This window comes from Rhinolophus ferrumequinum, chromosome 27 (genome assembly GCF_004115265.2).
Source record: "Rhinolophus ferrumequinum isolate MPI-CBG mRhiFer1 chromosome 27, mRhiFer1_v1.p, whole genome shotgun sequence".
Taxonomy (NCBI): Eukaryota; Metazoa; Chordata; class Mammalia; order Chiroptera; family Rhinolophidae; genus Rhinolophus; species Rhinolophus ferrumequinum.
The window spans coordinates 400096-419709 of NC_046310.1; the positions used below are offsets into that span (position 1 = coordinate 400096).

The 19614-nt window shown below is 52.0% G+C and overlaps 1 protein-coding gene across 1 annotated transcript in view; it reads right to left on the bottom strand.

Annotated features, from left to right (window-relative positions):
* PPP1R12B (protein phosphatase 1 regulatory subunit 12B) overlaps window positions 1–19614 on the bottom strand; it is a 101368-nt gene that overhangs the window by 73570 nt on the left and 8184 nt on the right. The window contains 3 exon segments of the mRNA XM_033099335.1: window positions 716–875; window positions 2142–2260; window positions 6105–6235. Of these exon segments, the coding sequence (XP_032955226.1) occupies window positions 716–875; window positions 2142–2260; window positions 6105–6235 (410 nt within the window).

Sequence of the window (19614 nt, forward strand, 5' to 3'; positions counted from 1 at the left end):
GCACTGTACACCTCGGGCTAACGTGCCCGCGGGCGCAGGTGTGAGTGGCTGCTGAGGCCCAACCTGCCCGCGCTGATGCAGGCTCCCACATGGAGGCCTCCAGAGCCTTCCAAGGACTGAACAAGTATGAATGCCACTCCGGTCACACCACGCTGCCACGCTTGCCAGAAACCCTGCGTGGGGTGGAATGTGGAGCCTGGAAGAGCCTGGCCGACCACACATCAGCACAATCGGCAGCCCGTGCACTTGGGAAAGTGTCAACATGTTGCAGTAGGACCTGCGTGGGGCACGTGTGGACATGAGGGAAAACGACCAGGGAGCAGAGCTGAAGCCCTCACGTCAGTGTGGCCGTCCCCCCCGCACGACACACACTCTCCAGGTCTGTATCATTAATTGGATGAGCCCAGAGAAAGCACCTGTGCCCAGAGGACCAAGCCACACTGCACTGCCTGTCACCACAGGAGGGGCTGCCGGGGGATGACGCTAAGCCCTGGGCTGGGACCGTCGAGGCCAGCCTACCTCGCCCGTTTCACGTCACGTGTCAGTGAGAAGCCCGGACAGCAGGAGGGGCCCGTCGGTGGATGGACACCAGCAGAGATAGGAGGGCTGGTGGTCAGACAGGAGACCACGCAGAGCGCGGGGCCCGTGCTCACCCCTCCCCAAAGCCTATGCCATCTCGCCCATCTCCCGACCGTGTTCCATGCAGATGACACACCTGAGGACCTCAGAGTAGCCCTTGGCAGCGGCCACGTGCAGCGCGGTGGCCCCTGAGCGGGCCTGCCTAGTGTCCTGTATCCTCCCACTGTTGAGCCACTGCCGCGCGTCCTGCAGCAGGCACTGCTCTTCTTCCCTCCGCGACTGGTCCAGGTCGACCCCTGAGGGAGCACATGGCGCCAGGTCACGGGGCCGTCGGCCTGACGGGCTCGGGCCCCAAACACACCCCAGACCACAGACGACGTGCCGTCAGCAGCTGTGTCTCCTGAGTCCTCACAAGGTGAGTGACAGCCCCAGCCAGCGCCTCAGGGGAATACACCTGAAACTGCTTCCAGCTCAAGAACATAAAGACCACATTTGTACAAAGCTACACGTTTCCACGTCCTCTTATATATTTGTTAACACCGCTTCAGTGTCTCGGCCATCCTGTCAGGTAAATCTGTTTCTCCCCATTTCACAGGAAACACACACAGACAGGTCAGGGCCTTGCTCCAGGCACAGAGCGCATGAGCATGACATCCCAGGACTGGTGGGGAAACCAAGCACCTCCTTCAATTCAACAGAGCACAAAGCTGCACGGGGACACGGAAGGCAGGAGAAAGAACCTGGGAACGGCACTGGCTTAAGGCAGGTCAGCATGTTTCCCAGGAGGGCAGATAGTAAATATTTTCAGCTTCGTGGGCGCCTATGCCTGTCACAAGGACTCCACTCGGCTGGTGGAGTGCAAAGGCGGCTCTGGAGAGTCTGGAAAGAGATGGACGCGGCCAGAGCTGGCCTTTTGGAAAGGGCCACCGCAGGAGAGGACCCTGGCACTACGTCCCTTGGAATGAAGTGTAGGTCGTGGGTGCGGCAGCTCCACAGAAAGACTGGCAGTCACCCCTGATTACATGCAGGATGTCAGTGACAGTCTGCAGACCCTGCTCCTGCTATCTGACTAGTTATCGTAACATTACTTTATCAAATCCCGTCCTGAGACCTCCAGGAGCGTCCTGACCTAGTCTCTGAAATGGTGTCTTCGGAAAGTAGAAAATAGGAGTACGTATTTTTAGAGCCTATTCTTCTAAGTCAGCTTGCTCACCCTAACAAACTACTGGAATGGTTTGCACGGTGAGTGCGGCTGAAGGTCATTTTGGAGGGAACACAAAGCACCCTTAGCACCTCCAGAGCTCGCCAAGACTCAGAAACGGGCTCTGGGACTTGCAGCCCTTCTGTGGACTCTCCGGTGAGTGCTGTGCTCACCTGCTCGGCCGCTCTGTGCCCTCAGAGGAGACCCGGTCACTGCTCACGCTCAGTGGGTGAGTGCGTGAGGGTGGCAGAGACGGGGGCCCGCCCTCTGCGGCCCCCGAGCTGCGAGGGGACGTAGCTGGGGGACAGCGGGGGGCTCTCTGGAGGTGGCCATGGCGCCGCTCCCGGCCCCTGGGGCTTACCTTGCTTCTTGACTTGCTCCAGAAGCAGGTCCTTCATGGCAGGCTCTTCCGCGAGGTCGGAGGGCACTTCCCCTTCACAGTTCACAACGGCCACGCTGGCGCCATGGCTGAGGAAGTATCTGTGGGGACAACACCAGGGTCTGCAGCACCTCTGCCAGGCTGGCACCCGTGTGGACGCACGCACCTGCGGCTCGCGGTCCAGCACGACCTCCGCTTTGGGGGTTTAACTGTGGTCCCAGGTATGGCACCCACTACTAATTCCCAGCTCCATGAGCCTTCCCTGAGTCAGGCCAGCAGCGCCTCTGTTTCCTGACGAGAGTAACGCCAACAAACAGATTTCTTCCACACTCACGTTCCTAACCCCACCCTCTCACCCCAGCGGAGCACAAGAGACTGTCTCAATGCCGTGAGGAAGACACGCAGCCCCAAAACCCACCTCCCATCCCTGACGTCAAACACAGGTTCCCAAAAGGACTTCTTACACTCGGACTTCTGAGAATCGGTCCCCAGGAGATTTGTAAAGAACTCATTCTCATGAAAACTTCCCCAATGCCACAGGGAGCACATTAAGTATTGTTGGGTGTAAAAATTGGAAAGTAAAGGAGGAGCTCAATGATGTCTCCAGGAAACTCTCCCTCCAACCAGCCACCTGCATGAAACCTGCTCATGCTAAGAGGGAACGGAACTACTAAAGAAGTGAATAGCTACATTTCAAATACTGAGATTGTAGCTCAAAATACAACACTTGACCCTGAAGCAGGAAGGTCTGATAATTTTAATACAAGCATCCTTACATGGATCCTTTCCGATTTTCAAAGCACTTTCATGTAAAACTGCACAGTGAGTCTCAGCCAGTTGATGACGTAGGGCAGGTGGGTGGTATTGCCCCCCTGAGAAACTGAGGCGCGTACGTAATGCGTAATTTTCTTAAAATCACGCAGGTGGCAAGTGGCACAGGTTATGGCCCCAGTCTTTTGACTTCACGTCTAGTTCATCTTTTCTCGAGATCAAGTGACTCTCAGGCCAGTGAGAATCCTGATAAAGCTGGGAGCTCCAGCAAATACTCAAAAGCATTAAAAGGGGAAAATTCCACCATTCAGCACCTTGGCAAACGCTCATCGTTCCCCCACCACGTTTGAGGCACCACGTGTTAGACACGGTGGGTGATTTCAAAAACGGTAACTGACCTATGACCACTGTGTTCAGAGGGCTGGCAGAGGAGAAAGGACCAACAAAGATCAGACTGAGACCGTGTTTTGCTTTCCGAGTGCCTCACGGCTGGTATAACAGGGCCTCACACAGCGATTTTACTTTGTAGCTCAGTCCCACCTGGAGTGAGCCGGTTCCCTCTCATTCTCAGCGGCCTCCTAGAAGACAGCGCCCTCCATCTGCCTTCCTAACCCCCCACCAATTACCCCTTCACCCCCCCACACACATTCAGAAGCACCTGTTCTGGTTCCTTCTTCAGGCCATGGGAACATCCAACTACACCGCCCCACCCTGAGAACTCCAAACGCAACCAGAACACACAGTAGGCCCTCAATCATGCTTGCCGGGCTGTGCCACACCCCTGCTGCCCCCCCCACACACACACTCACTCAGCTCGGCACCCCCCTCCCAGCTGACAGAGCACCCCCCCTTTCTTTCTCTTCTGGGAACCTTCCCTATCATTCAAGGCCAACGCCTGTGCCTGCCTGAAGCCTTTGCCCGCCCTCCCCAGCAGTAATCCCGACTGTCATGACACACGCCGTGTCCCACCCTCCAGGCTGACAGCCACTTGGGGACAGACAGCCACTGTGTCTTCCTCACCACCATCACTGCCATGACGTCTGACACTTGCTTTTTTCTCTCGGCACTCCACAAATGTTGCCGAAAGGAAGGAAGCATCCTGACCGCTCTGCTCCTGCGTCCATTCCAGGGCTCACTGGGCCGGACGCAACGTCAATTGGGTACACGGACCCTGCTTTGCCTTTTCTGATATGTTCTCAGGCTGCTCAGTAGGGAGACATTTCTATAACGTCACCTGGCTCACCAAGAGTCAGAAAGCGGTCACTGCTGAGTAAGGCTGCCTTCTTCCTAAACCACTTTCAGAAAAAAAGCAAACTCCTCTTTAGCTTCACACTTTTCCCTGAACAAGAATAAATATCAACCTATGAAGTAATATTGACTTCACCTCTGAGCATCTTCATAGTTACCCAGAAGCTCAGAAATATCCACTAGCTTAAAGTATGCACACTCCTTAGAAAATAACGCCTTCCTCTCCCCTAACCCATCACTGAGAGATGGTCCTTTTGCTACTATTCCAAGGGAAGAACTTTGAAAGAAAATGAAATGTGTTAAAAACTCAGAATAAATTAGCACCCAATAAACTACAAAGCCAAACGAAATGCTGAATCCTTGGGTCAACATGCTGCTTCTATGTTACACTTATTGGTAATAAAAATGTAAAACATCCAGCTAACAAGCAAGAAGCCTGAACTCAAATTAAAATGAGGAAAAAGCAGCCTCTCACCCTCTTTTTAGAAAACATATCATGCTGAGTTCCAATGTGACATAAAAAAGGTCACCACGGAATCTGAAATACTTAGATTCCTCCTGGAAAGCCAGTTGGCCTTTTGCTCATTTCCAATCCCTTGAAACTTAGAATTCCTAATGATTCTGAGAATAAGAGTGTACACTTTAAGATCTTTAGGATATAAAAAGAAAAATGACAAAATGACCAAGGGCTCATCTTATCTAAAACACTGTCCACATTCCCTCAGACGAAGCGACCAAATGAATGATGTAAGCAGTGAGCTCCTTTTCAGTGTCTAGGAAGTACTGCTGTAACCCCAAGTAAACAATGACGTAACGTGACAACCCCTCTGATGATGGGCACAGTGAAAGCTCTAGAAGCCCCGCCCCCGCCACGGCGCCAGCCTAGATGGCCTCTCCTGGTCAGATGCTCACAGGTCTAATTAGTAACACTTCATAGAGGAAACAGTGACTCTCACTGATTCACTTCATTCAAGGTAGTATTTTCGTTGGCAAGAGACGGTTACATTCTGGACTTCCATCCAAAGGAACTGTTCGCCCATGAAGACGAATGGAAACCACTGTACAAAGCATTTAGTCATTCTCTGCCTGCTGCACCAACGGAAGGCCAACACCAAGGATCCGCTTCTAAGCATGAGCCCTGCCTGTCAGCTTCTGATGCAAAAACAGTGAAACCCTTGAATGCAGTGAGACATGGCAGTTTGACACCACATCCAAGCCACCTGCACAAGTAATCAGATGTCAGGACTGTTTCTTAGATAAATTTGACGATGGAAATTGAAATATGAAAACGGCCCCGCCCTTAGGCATCAGATGCTGGCGTTAGTGGCCAGGCCAAGAGTGAGAGCCTTTCCTGCGAGACGGGATGGGTGGCCTGGGGACGGGGAGGTGCTGGACTTCCCTCAGCTGGAACAGAGTGAAGCCCAAGACAGATGGAGACGGCGCTGTCCGTTCTGTGGGCTTGGGGGCAGGTCCAGCACCCTGGGCTGACCCCGCCATCAGCATCGCCCACCGGCGCCCGGCTCAGCCCCGGGGAGCCCATGCCAGTCGGGCTCTGTGGGCAGCCACCCCCAGGCCTGGCGCAGCTGCCAGCACAATCCCCCTGGAGCGCTCATTATACCGGAAAGGCCATACAGCAGCAGCCTGATTTTCAAAAGACCACAGGTTGGTTTTACTGGGGGAACTTACCGTGTCCACCGAAATGACCCTCAGCTAGGACACACTGCCCTGCTCCGACGGCCAAAGCCGCCTCCCTGACCATCCCTTCGGCATGTGCTCAGAACACAGTTATCAATTACTCCTTGGAGATAAGTCAACTTCCTGCTTTAATAATTTGTAATAAAGAGGGATTTGACTGTTTATGAAACTCGGGTTGTCAGAGCAGAAGAGAAATGAGGGCTGTGCCCACCAGGCCCCGCCCCCACTCACTCTGCGATGTTGAGGTAGCCGCAGGAGGCCGCCGCGTGGAGGGGCGTCCAGCCTTCGTTGTCCCGCTGGTTCACGTCCGCTTTGTTCTCCACCAGGAACTTCACCATGTCAAAATTTTCATCAATACAGGCCTGCAAAGAAAAGTCCATCCATTGACTCAGCAACCCTCCCTGAGCTCTGCCACGTGCCACGGCCTGCTCCAGGTGCTGACAATACAGCCGCTCCAGGCACATGCCAGTTTCCAATTCTCGCACACAAGTGTCCAGAGCATGACTTCTGAGCTCTGCACCTGATGCAAAGCCCTGCATCATCTCCACGCCTCAGCATCTCGCCGTGAAGCAGGCATAATGAAACTTAATCTTATTCACAGTCCTACTGGGGTTCATCGTGAACGTGACTTTTCAAGTACTAGAAGTGGGGAGCTGTTGCATCATTATAAAAAAGATGTTATAACCACTAATTTGCTTCTGAATTTCAGAAGAAACTAGTCACCCGGACCAAATGCAGAGTCTGGCGATTCCCTCCAAACTGCCTTCCTTTGGTGAGGAAGCACCAGGTAATCACTTCAAGCAGAAGAACTGCGTTTTTCACATGTGTTTTCTGAACGGCTTCACATAACAGGGCAAAGTGTGTCTGACCTGCGGACGGCGAGGGTCCCTTCGTGCCCATCTCACAGCAGCACGGGGGGGCGAGGAGGGGGCCACCAAGGGACCTTCTGCACAGAGGCCTCAGGCCACCTTGGCCTGGAAGGCAGACAGCAGTGCAGCTGCAAAGACCGAACGGCTGTCCTCACGGAGCAGCGGAAGGGAGGAGGGAAGCCTGCACGACACAGGGGCCATTAGCAAGGCTCAGGTGATTCGCCGGGACTCAGAAACAAATGAGACACCTTGCTTTTGTGTCATTTATCTCCTCCTTAAAACAAAAGGTAAAATTTTAGCGGAGAAAACAAGCGATTTCTGAGAGACTACTGAGACAGCTGGCCTGTTTGCTGTGTCAGCAGTCACACTACGTGCTGGTGGTGCTTGGGCACCAATCACAGTGACCCCGAAGGTACCAGCACTCATGGCCCCCCCTCCCACACTCCAGCTAAAAGCAGAGCGCCGCTTGAGGATGACCTTGATGGGACGTAAAACTCATTAATCTTATGGAGTCCGAGCTGGGGTTCTGAGGACGCAAGCAGCCCCTTGGCGGCCCAGCGAAGCACGCTGCTGTTGCTGAGAAAAGCGCCTGTGCCAGGCACGGGACATGGATGGGTTCTCTTTCCACGGCGCGCTGCTTTTACTCAAAAGAACTGACGGGTAAATCGAGATTATGAAGACTTGAAAATGGACTCAGTGAGCCTGTCACTTCAAAGAAAAGAACTAGTACTTTTTGTCAAGGAGAAAATCCGACCATTTACGTGAAATGTGAATCTTGGGAAACACATCCACTACTAGGTCCGAGCACGACAGTTTCCTGACTCACCTTTCTGATGACACCAATGGGACTTCACACAAGTGTCACTTGTGGACATTGTACAGTGAAACACACCAACATCTGGGACACCTGCACAAGTCAGTGAGTCGGTATTTCCCCACTAATGAAATGCAGGCTGTCAGAAAACTGTGTGCGGTTAAGGAATCACTCAAAGGACAAGTCAGACCACTGGCTTTTAATGTCACAAAGAGAGAAAACCCACTGACACGGTTTCAGTTTCCACACTGCAACCGACAGCTACGAAGCACGACGTGAGGACTTGTGGCCTCGCCTCTAGGGACAGTCCCCACTGTCTGAGCCCTTTCCCACGGGTGCGTCTTTGTGAGGCCAGAGCTCCTTCACGTACGTCTGGAAAAATAATGTGTCACAACAGGTTGAATCCAGACACTAAAAAGATTTCTGAAAACGTAAAACAATGCCACTCTTTTCATTGTTTCTTTGTGTTTGGAAGAATATAGTTATTTCAATTAAGCACCTGTGTGCTTTATGTTAACAGGTAATGGGTTACTGCTACTTTAAATGACTTTGTAAGTGCATAGTTTTTATTTTCTCAGTAACGTAGGATAACCCATATGACAAAAGCTCTTTGAGTCCTGAACACATTGTTGAGTGTAAAGAAATCCTGAGATCGCACAGTTTGAGAACCGCTGTCACCCAAACTTATGAAGGAGTGTTTTATGGTGATAATGAGTGACTGTTTCAACAGCACATGGTTACTGTGGGAAGCTTCACGTCAGAACTCCACGGGCCTGTGGACTGGGCCTCAGGTAGTGCATGCGTGTCTGCCTAGAACGTACGGGGACTCCCTTCAAAGACATACGTCTGTCATTCCTGCAGAGAAGCAGCGGGACGGATGAAAAAGGTTGATTGGATTTAGATGAAAATCTGAGCAGGCAGCCCTAGTTACAAAATGTATCTGTGCTAATCCTTCCCAACCATTTGATGTTCTTTTACGTTTCGTGAGATCAGCTAAACGTATCAGAACAGACCTGATCTGATGCAATACGCATATTCGTCCCACCTGACCTTGAGGCCAGAAGACCTTTATACCAGTTGTCAGCGTGGTCCCTTTCCAATAAGCAGCTCCCAAATTGCACGCCTTGTACACTGTTTTCTCAGGTTTATTGACTTCTACGAGCATTTCCCACATACTCTCTACTCCTTAGCCATGTACAGCATTTCATAACAATGCTTCTCACTGAATTTCATAAGCTGCACGTCTGCCAAAGGGCGAGATTTACCAACTCACTGCGGAGCGTCTCACTAAAAACTGTCAACACAGGCAACACAGGCTTTCGGGCGAGATGACGTCGGGGATGCTTTTCAAATGGTGCTGAAGTTAAGGAGAAGGAAGCATTCCGGAAGTGCACTCCCTGCCCAGGTAGTAAGTGCCTGTGTCAAAGTGGTCAAATGAGTCACCTTCAGCTGTGTCGAGCAGCTGGGCCGACTGCTCTTTGCCTGGTTGCAAAATTTCTTTGGTTCTGAGAAAAGTCTCAAAAATTAGCTGCAATGGCCACACCACCACCAGGAGGACTTTTGGAAGCCAGTGTTTTCAAGATCATTCTTTGCCCTTTGAAGATGACAGCAGCCAAATTCCAGAGGGCCTAAACTAAGCCCCACTAGGCCAGATATCAAAAAGGAGAAAACGTCTCTTTCCTTCCCTCTCATTCTCCCTTTCTTTCCTTTTCTCCCTCACCCCATCACAACTTGAGTTCTCTCCCTTCTCAGTTTCATGACATTTTCATCTATGACCCCAAACCCGGACACAGTATTTCTATAAGAATGTCACTGGGATGCGTCTCAGAGAAGGGCCTGGACAAGCGGGCCTGATCTGAGTAACCTGGCAGGCGTCAGTCTCCGAAGAACCAGCTCAGAAAACGGGGCTGGCTGACTGTTAAACGGTTCCACATACGCCACGTGGAGGGCAGGCAGCGTTCAAGGCCCCAGCTCAGGGCGGGCGGGCCCCCCGGGGCTGCATTCCAGCACTGCCAGCGGCACACTCCTGAGTGACCTGCAAACCTGAGGACCACGGCGTCATCTACAGCAGGGGGACACAACCCGCCGCTCAGGACTTCGTGAGGACTGAAGGAAATACCTCACGCAGTAGTGGCTGGCCCCGCTGTGGTCTTCAAGCCAATAGTTTAACAAATAGCAACTCCCCCGGCAAAGGCACAAACTGTACCTACTCCTCACCCATCGCCCCCCACACCACCTCAGCATCTATGGTGGGGGGAGGAAGTTGGTTAACGACATCTTGGAACTAGCGAGATTTTGGCGCATGTTTGTTAAGTGTGACTTCAGGAAATCCCTGTGGGTTCCTAAGCTCAGGAGCCATGTGAACAAAACAGTGTGGCCACAGCTAAGCTGGAAGACAGCCGCCCTTGGAGAGACCCGGCCGCAGAGCTGGAGGACGCACTCGCACAAACTATCCTGGAGCGACAGTTCTGTTCTTTTCTCCTTTTTGACTCCAGAGAAGGAATCTGACTAAAGCCACGGAGGAGAGATGGACAGTCCCTGGGGACCTTCTCGAGTGAGTGACGACTAAATGTACATGTCTTCCTGCTCACGCCTGTGCTGCAGACTCTCCACCCAGAAACCACGTCCAGGGCTGTGGACCCAACACCAGGCCTCCATGCAGCCCGTGCGTGACTTTCCAGGCCCTGAACAGGCAGAGGAGGCTAATGTCTCCTCCGTTGCCCAGGACACCAGCGGGGCGTCCTCCACGTAACCGGACTCCTGGGGCTCGTGTCCTTGCCCTCTTTCGTGCATTCCTGAAGACACACTGCATGGTACGAAAGTAACAACTTGTTCTAAGCGCCTTAAGAAAGGGGGCTATTACTTCATTATTGTTTCATTAATGTTTAGTCCAGAGAGCTATCAGAAACATTGCCAGGTAATAACTGGAGGCTTCCTGAAATGAGTATGTCACCTTTCCCTGGCAACGACAGGAGATCTCCAAGGAAAATACTGGATTTTACCAATGCAACGGGAAAGAGCATGATGCGCTGGCTGTCTACTGTACCTGACATTGCTCTCTCTGTATCAAAGGCACAAGTGGCTGATGGTTGATGCGTGCCAGAGTTAAATCGGGGACTGCAGAGGAGGCCTTACAAAACAAAGCTGCCTCCGTTCCCAAAATAGCCTGCAACTGTCACCGCCACCGAGTGCCGCGGGCTCCAGGAGCTGACCTTGCTGTCATGTCTCAGACTCCTGCTACAGCAACCTGCGTGGGCCCCAAAACAACTCTCTTCCCCAAAAGCTCAGCTCCAGGTGCCAGGGCGTGACACCCCTACTTGTTTGGATGTTGCCTTGATTTCAACAGCTCGTGCCGACACAAGTGCTGGGTGCTGAGGACGCTGGGATACATCCATACCTCTCACTATTCTGCGCTGTATCCCCCCCCCAATTTATGTAATTCAATAATAACCTATACAAAACTTGTAACTCAAAATTTGTATAATCCCCTAAATTATATAATTTCAACTTTACGTTGAAAACCCTAAATGCTTAGAGGTAACAGCAAAGAGCATAATTTCTTTCCCGCAGACATTTAGCAGCCAAACGCCACACCCCCGAACACCTAAGACTTTCCTCACTCACTGCCGTCTACCCCTGGCGTAGCCTAAACACCGAGAACAGGACTCGGCACAAACATCTGTTGAATGAAAGAATGGGTGCCCTGACGCATAGGAATCACATCTCCTGTACATGCAGTTGGTTTGCAGTTATCTAGATTTGCCCAGCCTTCTCCCCAGGCCCCCAAACTGACAACACCAAGGCCAGGCAGCGCCTCCGAGGACGGCCCTGGCCAGGCCGAGCATGCGTGTGGCACACTGCTACTGGCACCTCCATGCACCCCCTTCCCACTGCTACAGTGTACTGACTGGTGGTCCCCAAGGTGTCCTGTCCTCATCTCTGACACCTGTGCACGGGACCTTGCTTGGAAAGGCGTCTTTGCAGATGTAACTAAGGATCTTGAGATGAGCTCATCCTGGGTCACCCCAGTGGCCCTAAGTCCAACCACAAGTGTTCTTACAAGAGGCAGTCTGGGGGCGCTTTGAAACAGATAGAAGAGGCGGCAATGTGACCAGACACTGGAGTGATGTGGCCACATGTGTAGGCGCGATGGTCACCAGACCCTGGAGCCTCCAGAGGGAGGGTGGCCCCCTCAACACCTTGATTTCAGACTTCCAGCCTCCAGGACTGGGAGATGATATACTTCTCTTATTTTAAGCCACCCAGTCCGTGGTAATTTGTTACAGAAGCCACTGGAAACGAATCCAACTGGCATAAAGGGGAAGCTGGCACCTAGAGAGCCTGCCACATCCTCACTCCTCCTATTAATGGAAACCACGGCAGTGATTCACCCCTCTTTGCCCAATGAACAGAAATTAACTATACCACTTTTTAAAAGACAACTGTATTAAACAGAAAGTTTCAGGGTTCTTTTGTTTTTTGTTTTTAAACCAGTCTTTAGCCCAAACAGCAAATACCCGGAAACACCCGACCATGGTTCTCACATTGGGCATTTTGCTGAAAGTATTTTGGCTGAGGACTGAAACTAAAATGAGGGTGGCAATACTGATTGACGAGTTTGCTGTGAGACCCAACATTTCTAAGCTCTATGTCCCCTTGCTCCAAAGAGGTAGCCTCATTGTATGACAAGAAATTATATAGGTAAATTGAAAGTGATAAGAGTCAGTAAATTTAGAATCTCAACTCTCAGCAGATGATCACCACGAGAAGCTTTCCCATTAGTGGTTAAGAATTGATCCAGCAGGAGTCAATCCTTCAACTTCCTGTCTCTCCACTCCCATCATGACACAGTGTAACTACTTCCTGTCTCTCCACTCCCATCGTGATACAGTGTAACTACTTCCTGAGTAAGAATCATAGTAGCATCCGGCTCCAACATGACAGGTGACAGCAGCCTGTCAGCTCTGTGTGAGACTCACAACCCGCTGGCACAGACAGTTTGGCTCCCACATGGTGAGAACTATATATCTGGTTATGTACTCAGTGGTCAGGCAGGCCCTGGACCCAGATCTGTAGCCTTTCAGGAAAGAGAGCCAAGAGAGACAGCAGAAGCAAAGAATTTTCCATGGAGCATCACACTGACTAAGATATTTATCCTCAGTAAACTGGGAATATTGCCCCCAAGACTATAAACGGTTATCATATGGGACCAGAGAACACCTTCCTTCAGTTAACAATAGTACCATATTGACTAAGGGTTGATAATATTTAGATTTCACAATATGTTCATTCTGGAGTTTAGTAAAACCTCCTCTCAAGGGCCGCAGCCCACACCCTTCAAATGCTCTCCCACCTCTCCCACCCCCACGCACTTATGCTCCTAAACGAAGACCAGTCCTTCAGGTATCGCCTTGGCAACGTCTGCACAGCATCAGGCTGCACCTTCTGGTCTGACGCTCGTCATCAGGCAGGTTTGAAAAGTCAAGAAGAGGAAGGAAGATGGAGGAAGGGCCCAGAAAACACACGCTGCATCTTCTGAAAGCCCCCAGTTCTTCTTCGAGCAGAAGCTTCATAGTTCCAACCTCTAAATTTCTGCTTAGTTCCTCGTGGATAATCCTAATTCTGAGAAATAGTAAGTGCGGCCTAGTAATGGTAGTCAAATCCCCAGCATGAGTTTCTTGGGCCAAAGACTGCACACAGCTGAGTTCCTGACACCTGCAGAGAAGCAAGTCCCGCTGCGGTTCCCTTCTCACAGACTCTGCACGTACGAGATGAAGTCCACTGAGGGACGGAATGACTCACCTCGACAGACTTGATCAAAAGAGGTTCCTTGCAAAATGTCTGCTGTAACAAAGCCATAAAAGAAGGAAGAATATGGTAGCGGCAACAAAGAGTGTGCAGATTTTTCCCTTTACAGATGGAGAAACGAGGCCCAGGAAAGTTAAGTGACTGATGGATGGTCACATATTCAGTTGCTGTACCACCTACATGTTTTCAACCTGCTATTCAGAGACGTCCCAAACAGACTTCAGGCCAGGCTCTAGATACCACTTGGTTCATGGGACATTGTTAATACCTGACACTACCGTCCTAAAAAGAACGTGCTTTGGCATCTATAGGGCACACTGGTATCGCTCTAGCTCTCCAATGACTCCATGGGCAGAAGGGGGCCAACTGGTTGGTCGGAGTTGGTCGCTCCTGCCTAGACCTAACGCAGACCACAAAGACGGCATCGAAGCGCCCTGGCTCCACCCTGCGTCTCAGCCCTCAGAGCTTCGCTGCCTGGCTGAGCCCAGCCCCCACGGCCTACTCCGCTGCCAGCAAGGGTGCAGGGCCAACTGCTGTCCGTGGAGAGGACTTTCCTATTCAAGTCAGATCCCTCTGTGCCCATAAACAAGCGTTTCATAAGCCATACAGGCAACACGCCAGGGCTGTCCAGCGGGCCTTGCGGTCAGCAGGCAGGCGACTCTGGGACCTGAGCTGGGCAACGATTAAAAGCCACAAGAAATCACGGGAAGATTAAATTCTCAGAAATGAGTACCACACATTTTATCCCTAAAAGGAAATATTCAACAAGAGGTTATTATTTTCCCAGCATATTTTCAGCAAGGGTTCTGCCGAGCAAAACTGGGAAGATAACATTTGTCCTCGGCACTTCCTGGCATGTCTCCCGAGCAGGGTCCTATTGATAGGAGATACTGAGGACGCCGCTGTACACCACCCGTCCCGTGCAGTGTGCCGGCCAAGAGTGCAGGCTATGCCACGACACTTCCAGGGTTCAAGCCCCAGGCCTACTGATGAGTTTGTGTTTTTGAAACAAGTCATCTCTGCATTTCCTCATCTGTAGCATAGTACACTGATCCCAGTACCTACTTCATGGGGGTCACAGATGAGCTAATGTGTGCCAAACACTGCGTGTCAGGCTTAGAGTTAAGTGTCAGCTGCTGCTGCTGCTGCTCCCACCACCCTTGTTTAGTCCCAAGGAGTTAGCAGGACGCTCCTTTCCACACCACGGCAAACGTTACACACTTAGCATAACTGTACATTTAAGTAGATGCCAACAGACCACAGTCAAGTTCTATTAATAAGAGAAGGAAGTAAATTAAAGGTAGGATTAGGGAAAAGGGAAGACGTGAGCCCGGAGTGGAAGAATGAGTCCCCAGCTGGCCAGGGGCGTTCAGGGGCTGCACACCGAGTCACCAGCACAGCCGCTGGCTGCTGAGGCCCATCGAGTCTATTGTTAGCACAGGGAGAAAACCCGAGAAGACAGATTTAAGTCCCGGATCTGACAGACTCACATTACCAAAGGACGGGTTAAGAATTCATCTGAGTAATATGTTCCTTGACTGTAAAGTGCTTTTCCATTGATTCATGTAACAAACATTTACTGAGGCCACACAACGCATGGGCGATGCATCCGACTTAACCATTCAGTGGGGACAGAGATGTGGCAACGTGCCTGCAGCGGGAACCACACTCGCATGTACAGAGAGCTGGACATGCAGTGTGCTACTGCAGACCGAGAAGTCACCAACTGCCTGGGGTGCCAGGGGACACTTCCCAGAAGGGTTATTTATAAAGGACAAGGCAGAGGGAACAGAGGGGAAGCAGCAAAGGGAACAACACATACAAAGGTCTGGAAGAGAAAAACAAAAGGCAGCTTTTTGGGATGGTGAGAATTTGGCATGTTTGTACTCAGGTGGGGGTGGGACAAACATGAAAACCTGAAGAGAATGTCCCGGGGCATCCTGAAGAGTCTGAATTTGACCCCACAGGCTAAGGTGAAATGAAAGAAAGAGAGGCTGGCAGGGTGGGCCGGCAGCAATGCAGGTCCCTGTCCCCAGGGCAAACCTTGACCTGAAGGTAGCAGGGAGCCAATGAGCTTTTCAGGCAAGGGCTGGTACTACGGGAACTGCATCTTAGAGCGGTCACGGCGGTGGGAAGACGGAACTGCTGGCAGAAGCGCGTGGCAGAGACATGACCTGGGAACCACATCGAGGCTGGAGGACGAGCGTTTGAAGAAAGGCACTGGCAGTGGAGACATCGCAGCCGGAAGGGAGTTGAGAAGGGTCCTGAGGTAGAAGGGCCGGGCGGCTGATTAGAATGCCGATGGTGAAAAGCATGACACAGATGTTTTTAAGAGCTTAGGACCCTGCGTGGACCGTGACACCACTTAGCCCACACAGGCAACACCCAGAAATCTTCGTCTTCTGTTTCTGATCCCCATCTCGCTCATTTCTCTTAAAGCCGAAGTGACTCACAGCCAGGAACTAACTCCATCTGGGCAGCAGGTATGCTTGCTGTCCTGTCCATACTTAACAACCTAAAGCCAGTCCAGGGAAATCAATGCCACGCAGCCCAGCCTCGCAGCTGTCCCCTGCCCGACAAGCCCTGGTTGGGCAGTGCCACGAATGCAGCGGAGTGGCCCTGGCACAGCACATCTGTGCAACAGCCCACAGGCAGGGGAGCTGAGGTTAAGGAAAGGGGATCAGCTGCAGCTCAGCTCTCTGCAAAGGCACATGGCACCACAGCGACTTTTTCAAGAACACACCTACAATTTTTTCTCTAAAACTGAAATCTTAGGGGTGGAAAAACACTTGGTAAATTAAAAGCACTGTGTTCGGCCCATGTGGCATTTTTAAGAACAAAGCTTTTTCACATTGAAATCCTCCTGTTTGAGACTATCTGGCAGCATGGCGGCCAGACTCCCGCAAAGGGACAGCCGGCTGGAGCGGCCGCAAATGTCTTCTCCAGGAGAGCATGAGCGGCCCACGCCCACGCCCTGCCACTCCCCACTGCCACGCCCAGCTTTATCAAGCCACACTTCCTGTCCCACCCTTTAGGCATTTCACCCAAGTATCGTATATGGAAAATGTCCACATACAGAGCTGGAGGAATTCAGCGAGTCCCCATATGCCCGTGTGCCCCGCAGCCCACCAGTAACACGGTGCCGTCCTCACTTTGTCACTCGGCGGTCCCTTCCCCTTCATCCCATTTCAGACATTCATGGGAATTCCCCCAACATATCAGCATGCATCTCACTGACTAGGGTTCAATTCTTGTTTATAGCATTGCCTTCCCTCTGCAGTTATAGTTCCGTGCAGTGAAAAGCACCAGCCATCCACGCACCCCTACGAGTGCTGACAGCTGTGCGCTCGTTAGCCTGACGGTGGCACAGTGTGTGAGCTGCAGCCCCGGGCCGCCCGGGACGGCAAGGTCTCCTGCGTCGCTCTGCCTCGGGCATCAGGGCCGAGGGCACGCTGGCGGTGAGCAGAAACGCAGCCGACCTCTCTGAAGGGGGCATTTTATTCCTGCTGGGCCCTCAGACCAAATCCGGGTACAATCAATTTTGCTGATAATATAAATTCACTCTTGGGGCTGAAAGAGAAGATGCCAGTGGTTAGGACTTCAGAAATCTAACTAACTTCTCTTTCCCTGGAAGCATCAAGCTCAGTAATAGAAGACACATGGCCTATAGTTCAGCCTGCAGACTGCTACGGGGAAATGGGCACGAACAACAACACAAAGCGATAAATGACAAATGCAGAGGAGTCAGACCCACTCTCCCCAACTGGCCAAGCGGTAGAGCTGAGATAAGAAGGAAGGAAACCTTCCGTCCTTTGCTTGTTCAGAGGAGACATTCCTGAGACCAGGACAAGATAAGGAATAGCAAAAAGGTAGAAACCTCATGTTCCAAAGATAGAATAATGGACAAGTGAAAACCTGGGGAAAAAATTCAACATTTACTATAAGGGCAAAGGTTTTCCCACAGCTGCATCTCGCAATGTCCTTTATGGAAATTAAATGAGCAATGACCATGAGCTGATGGTGAGTGCTGCTTCTGTGCAGTGAAGCCCAAGGCCTCCAGGGCACCTCGCTGGCTGTGCGCGGACCTAGGGGGACCCCACAGGGCAGCGAGGCTCAGACCCCACGGCAGCCAGGCAGCGCTGAAGGGGAGCGCGTTCCCCGGCTCCTCCAATCTGTCTCTACCATCTCCTTTACGGAGTGGCCTTGAGTCCAAGCCCAACTGTCCCTGTAGGACAGGACAGGGGACAGAGAACACGCTGCGCAGGCAGAAGACTGGCCCTGACGGCACAGCCATCCCAGTCTTTCCACAGCGTCGCTTCCTGGCTGGGAGACGGAAAGTTCCACACGTACCCTTCCTTTCATTTCCAGGTTGATCTGAGGACACATGAGATAACAAATCTGAAAACAGATTTTTAAAAAGATAAGTATTAGCACGTGCTCTGTGTGATTTTATAAAACAATATACTGTGAGATAGTCCAGGGCACTGCTTCAGAGTAGAGGTCGGTCCGCTTTCTCCGTAAAGAGCCAGAGAGGAGGGATTTCAGGCTGTGCAGCCAGGCAGGCCCCACGCAGACACTCCGCTCCACGTGCGAGCGCAGCCAGCCAGCAGTCAGCCAGCGCGTGGAGCAGGCTCCGTACAACATCGTGGACGCAGAGGTTGGAATTCCATGTGTTTCACGTGTCACAAAGTCCTCTCCTGTTGCTTGTCAGCTGATGAAAACGCAGGAGCACCAGGCAGTGGCTGTGTGTGCTGAGGACTGGGTGTGCTGGCCCATGTAGCGCACTGGCCAGGAAGCCTGAGTTCACGCTTCCGGCTGGAAGACCCTGCGTGAGTCACTGAACTCTCTCTGCCTTGGTGGCCTCGTCTGCACGTGAGAATGACAGTCACGTTTTTGCAGGGTGTCGTAACGAGGACCACGTGACTTCACGTGCACAGGCTGAAACTGCCCTGTATGCTGCCGAGCTAGCACACCCCGCCCCCCAGCAGCTGTCACACGCCGGGTCCTCGCCTGCAGTGTCCTTCCCTGCGTGGAGCTCCCACGTGCTCTCAAACACTCCATTCAAACGCCACCTCCTCTGTGACGTCTGGCCCGGCTGTCCTTCCCAGGCCCGCGGTTTGTCTCCACCACCTCTGTCTCCACGCCGGTGAGAGCTCATTACAACTGCGGGGGTTCTCTGCCAGCCACCGCCCTGCCAGACCGAACTCCTCGGCAGACACGATGACTTCCTAAGAGGGCCCCAGGACCGTGCAGTGCCCCCCCACAGAAAGCACTGCGGCAGTGTGTTATTAACCCGATACTCCGAGTATGGTAGGATGGAACTTGCCTGCTTCTATGACAAGCATGTGACTACACCGGACTGGGAAGACGATGTCCAATGCCCGTGTGCAGTGCGCTCAGACACATTCACCTGCATCACCAGGCGCGTCCGCGAGCACCTGAGCTTGACCCAGTGCAGGTGGCTGGTAGCAGACATCTCAGGGTACGCACAGAGAATGCCAACACGACCGTGCTTCCCCAAAAACAAGACCTAGCCGGACCATCATCTCTAATGCGTCTTTTGGAGCAAAAATTAATACAAGACCCAGTCTTATTTTACTATAATTTAAGACCGGGTCTTTAATATAATTATAATATAACACTGGGTCTTATATTGATTTTTGCTCCAAAAGACGCATTAGAGCTGATGGTCCAGCTAGGTTTTATTTTCGGGGAAACATGGTAGCTTCTGTAATTCAAGTCATCTCCTACCTCAATATACACAAAATAATCTGTGTTTGGTAGTGAGGGAAAGCGACTAAACGATAAAACCTGAAATGTCCACCAACATAACACTGTTGATGGCAAAAGGCAAGAAGTCCACAGAATGGGATCCCTTTTCTGATCCTGCTCTTAAACTCTTGAGGAAAAGGCTTCGCCAAGGCCACTCAGGGAGGTGTGTTCTCAGGGCTCAGCCTCTTCACTAACGTGGCCCAAGGCACCACCGGCCACACAGCCCACGGGGAGTCCACCCCTCACCCCGACCTCCATCCCGCGCGCTGTGACGCTGTGCCAGACACAACACCCCCTGACAGCAGGCTCCCCGTGGCTGGTTCCGCTGGGCTGACCAGAAGGCCTGGCACGCTGTCTCTGAAACATCAAAGTGGTTTTGGAAGAACAGGTTAGAGGGGGAAGGGACTTGAAAGTACCTGAAGAGTGCGTGACCACTTCCCGGAAGGCAATTTCATACGATCAGAAGCAGCCCCACGCT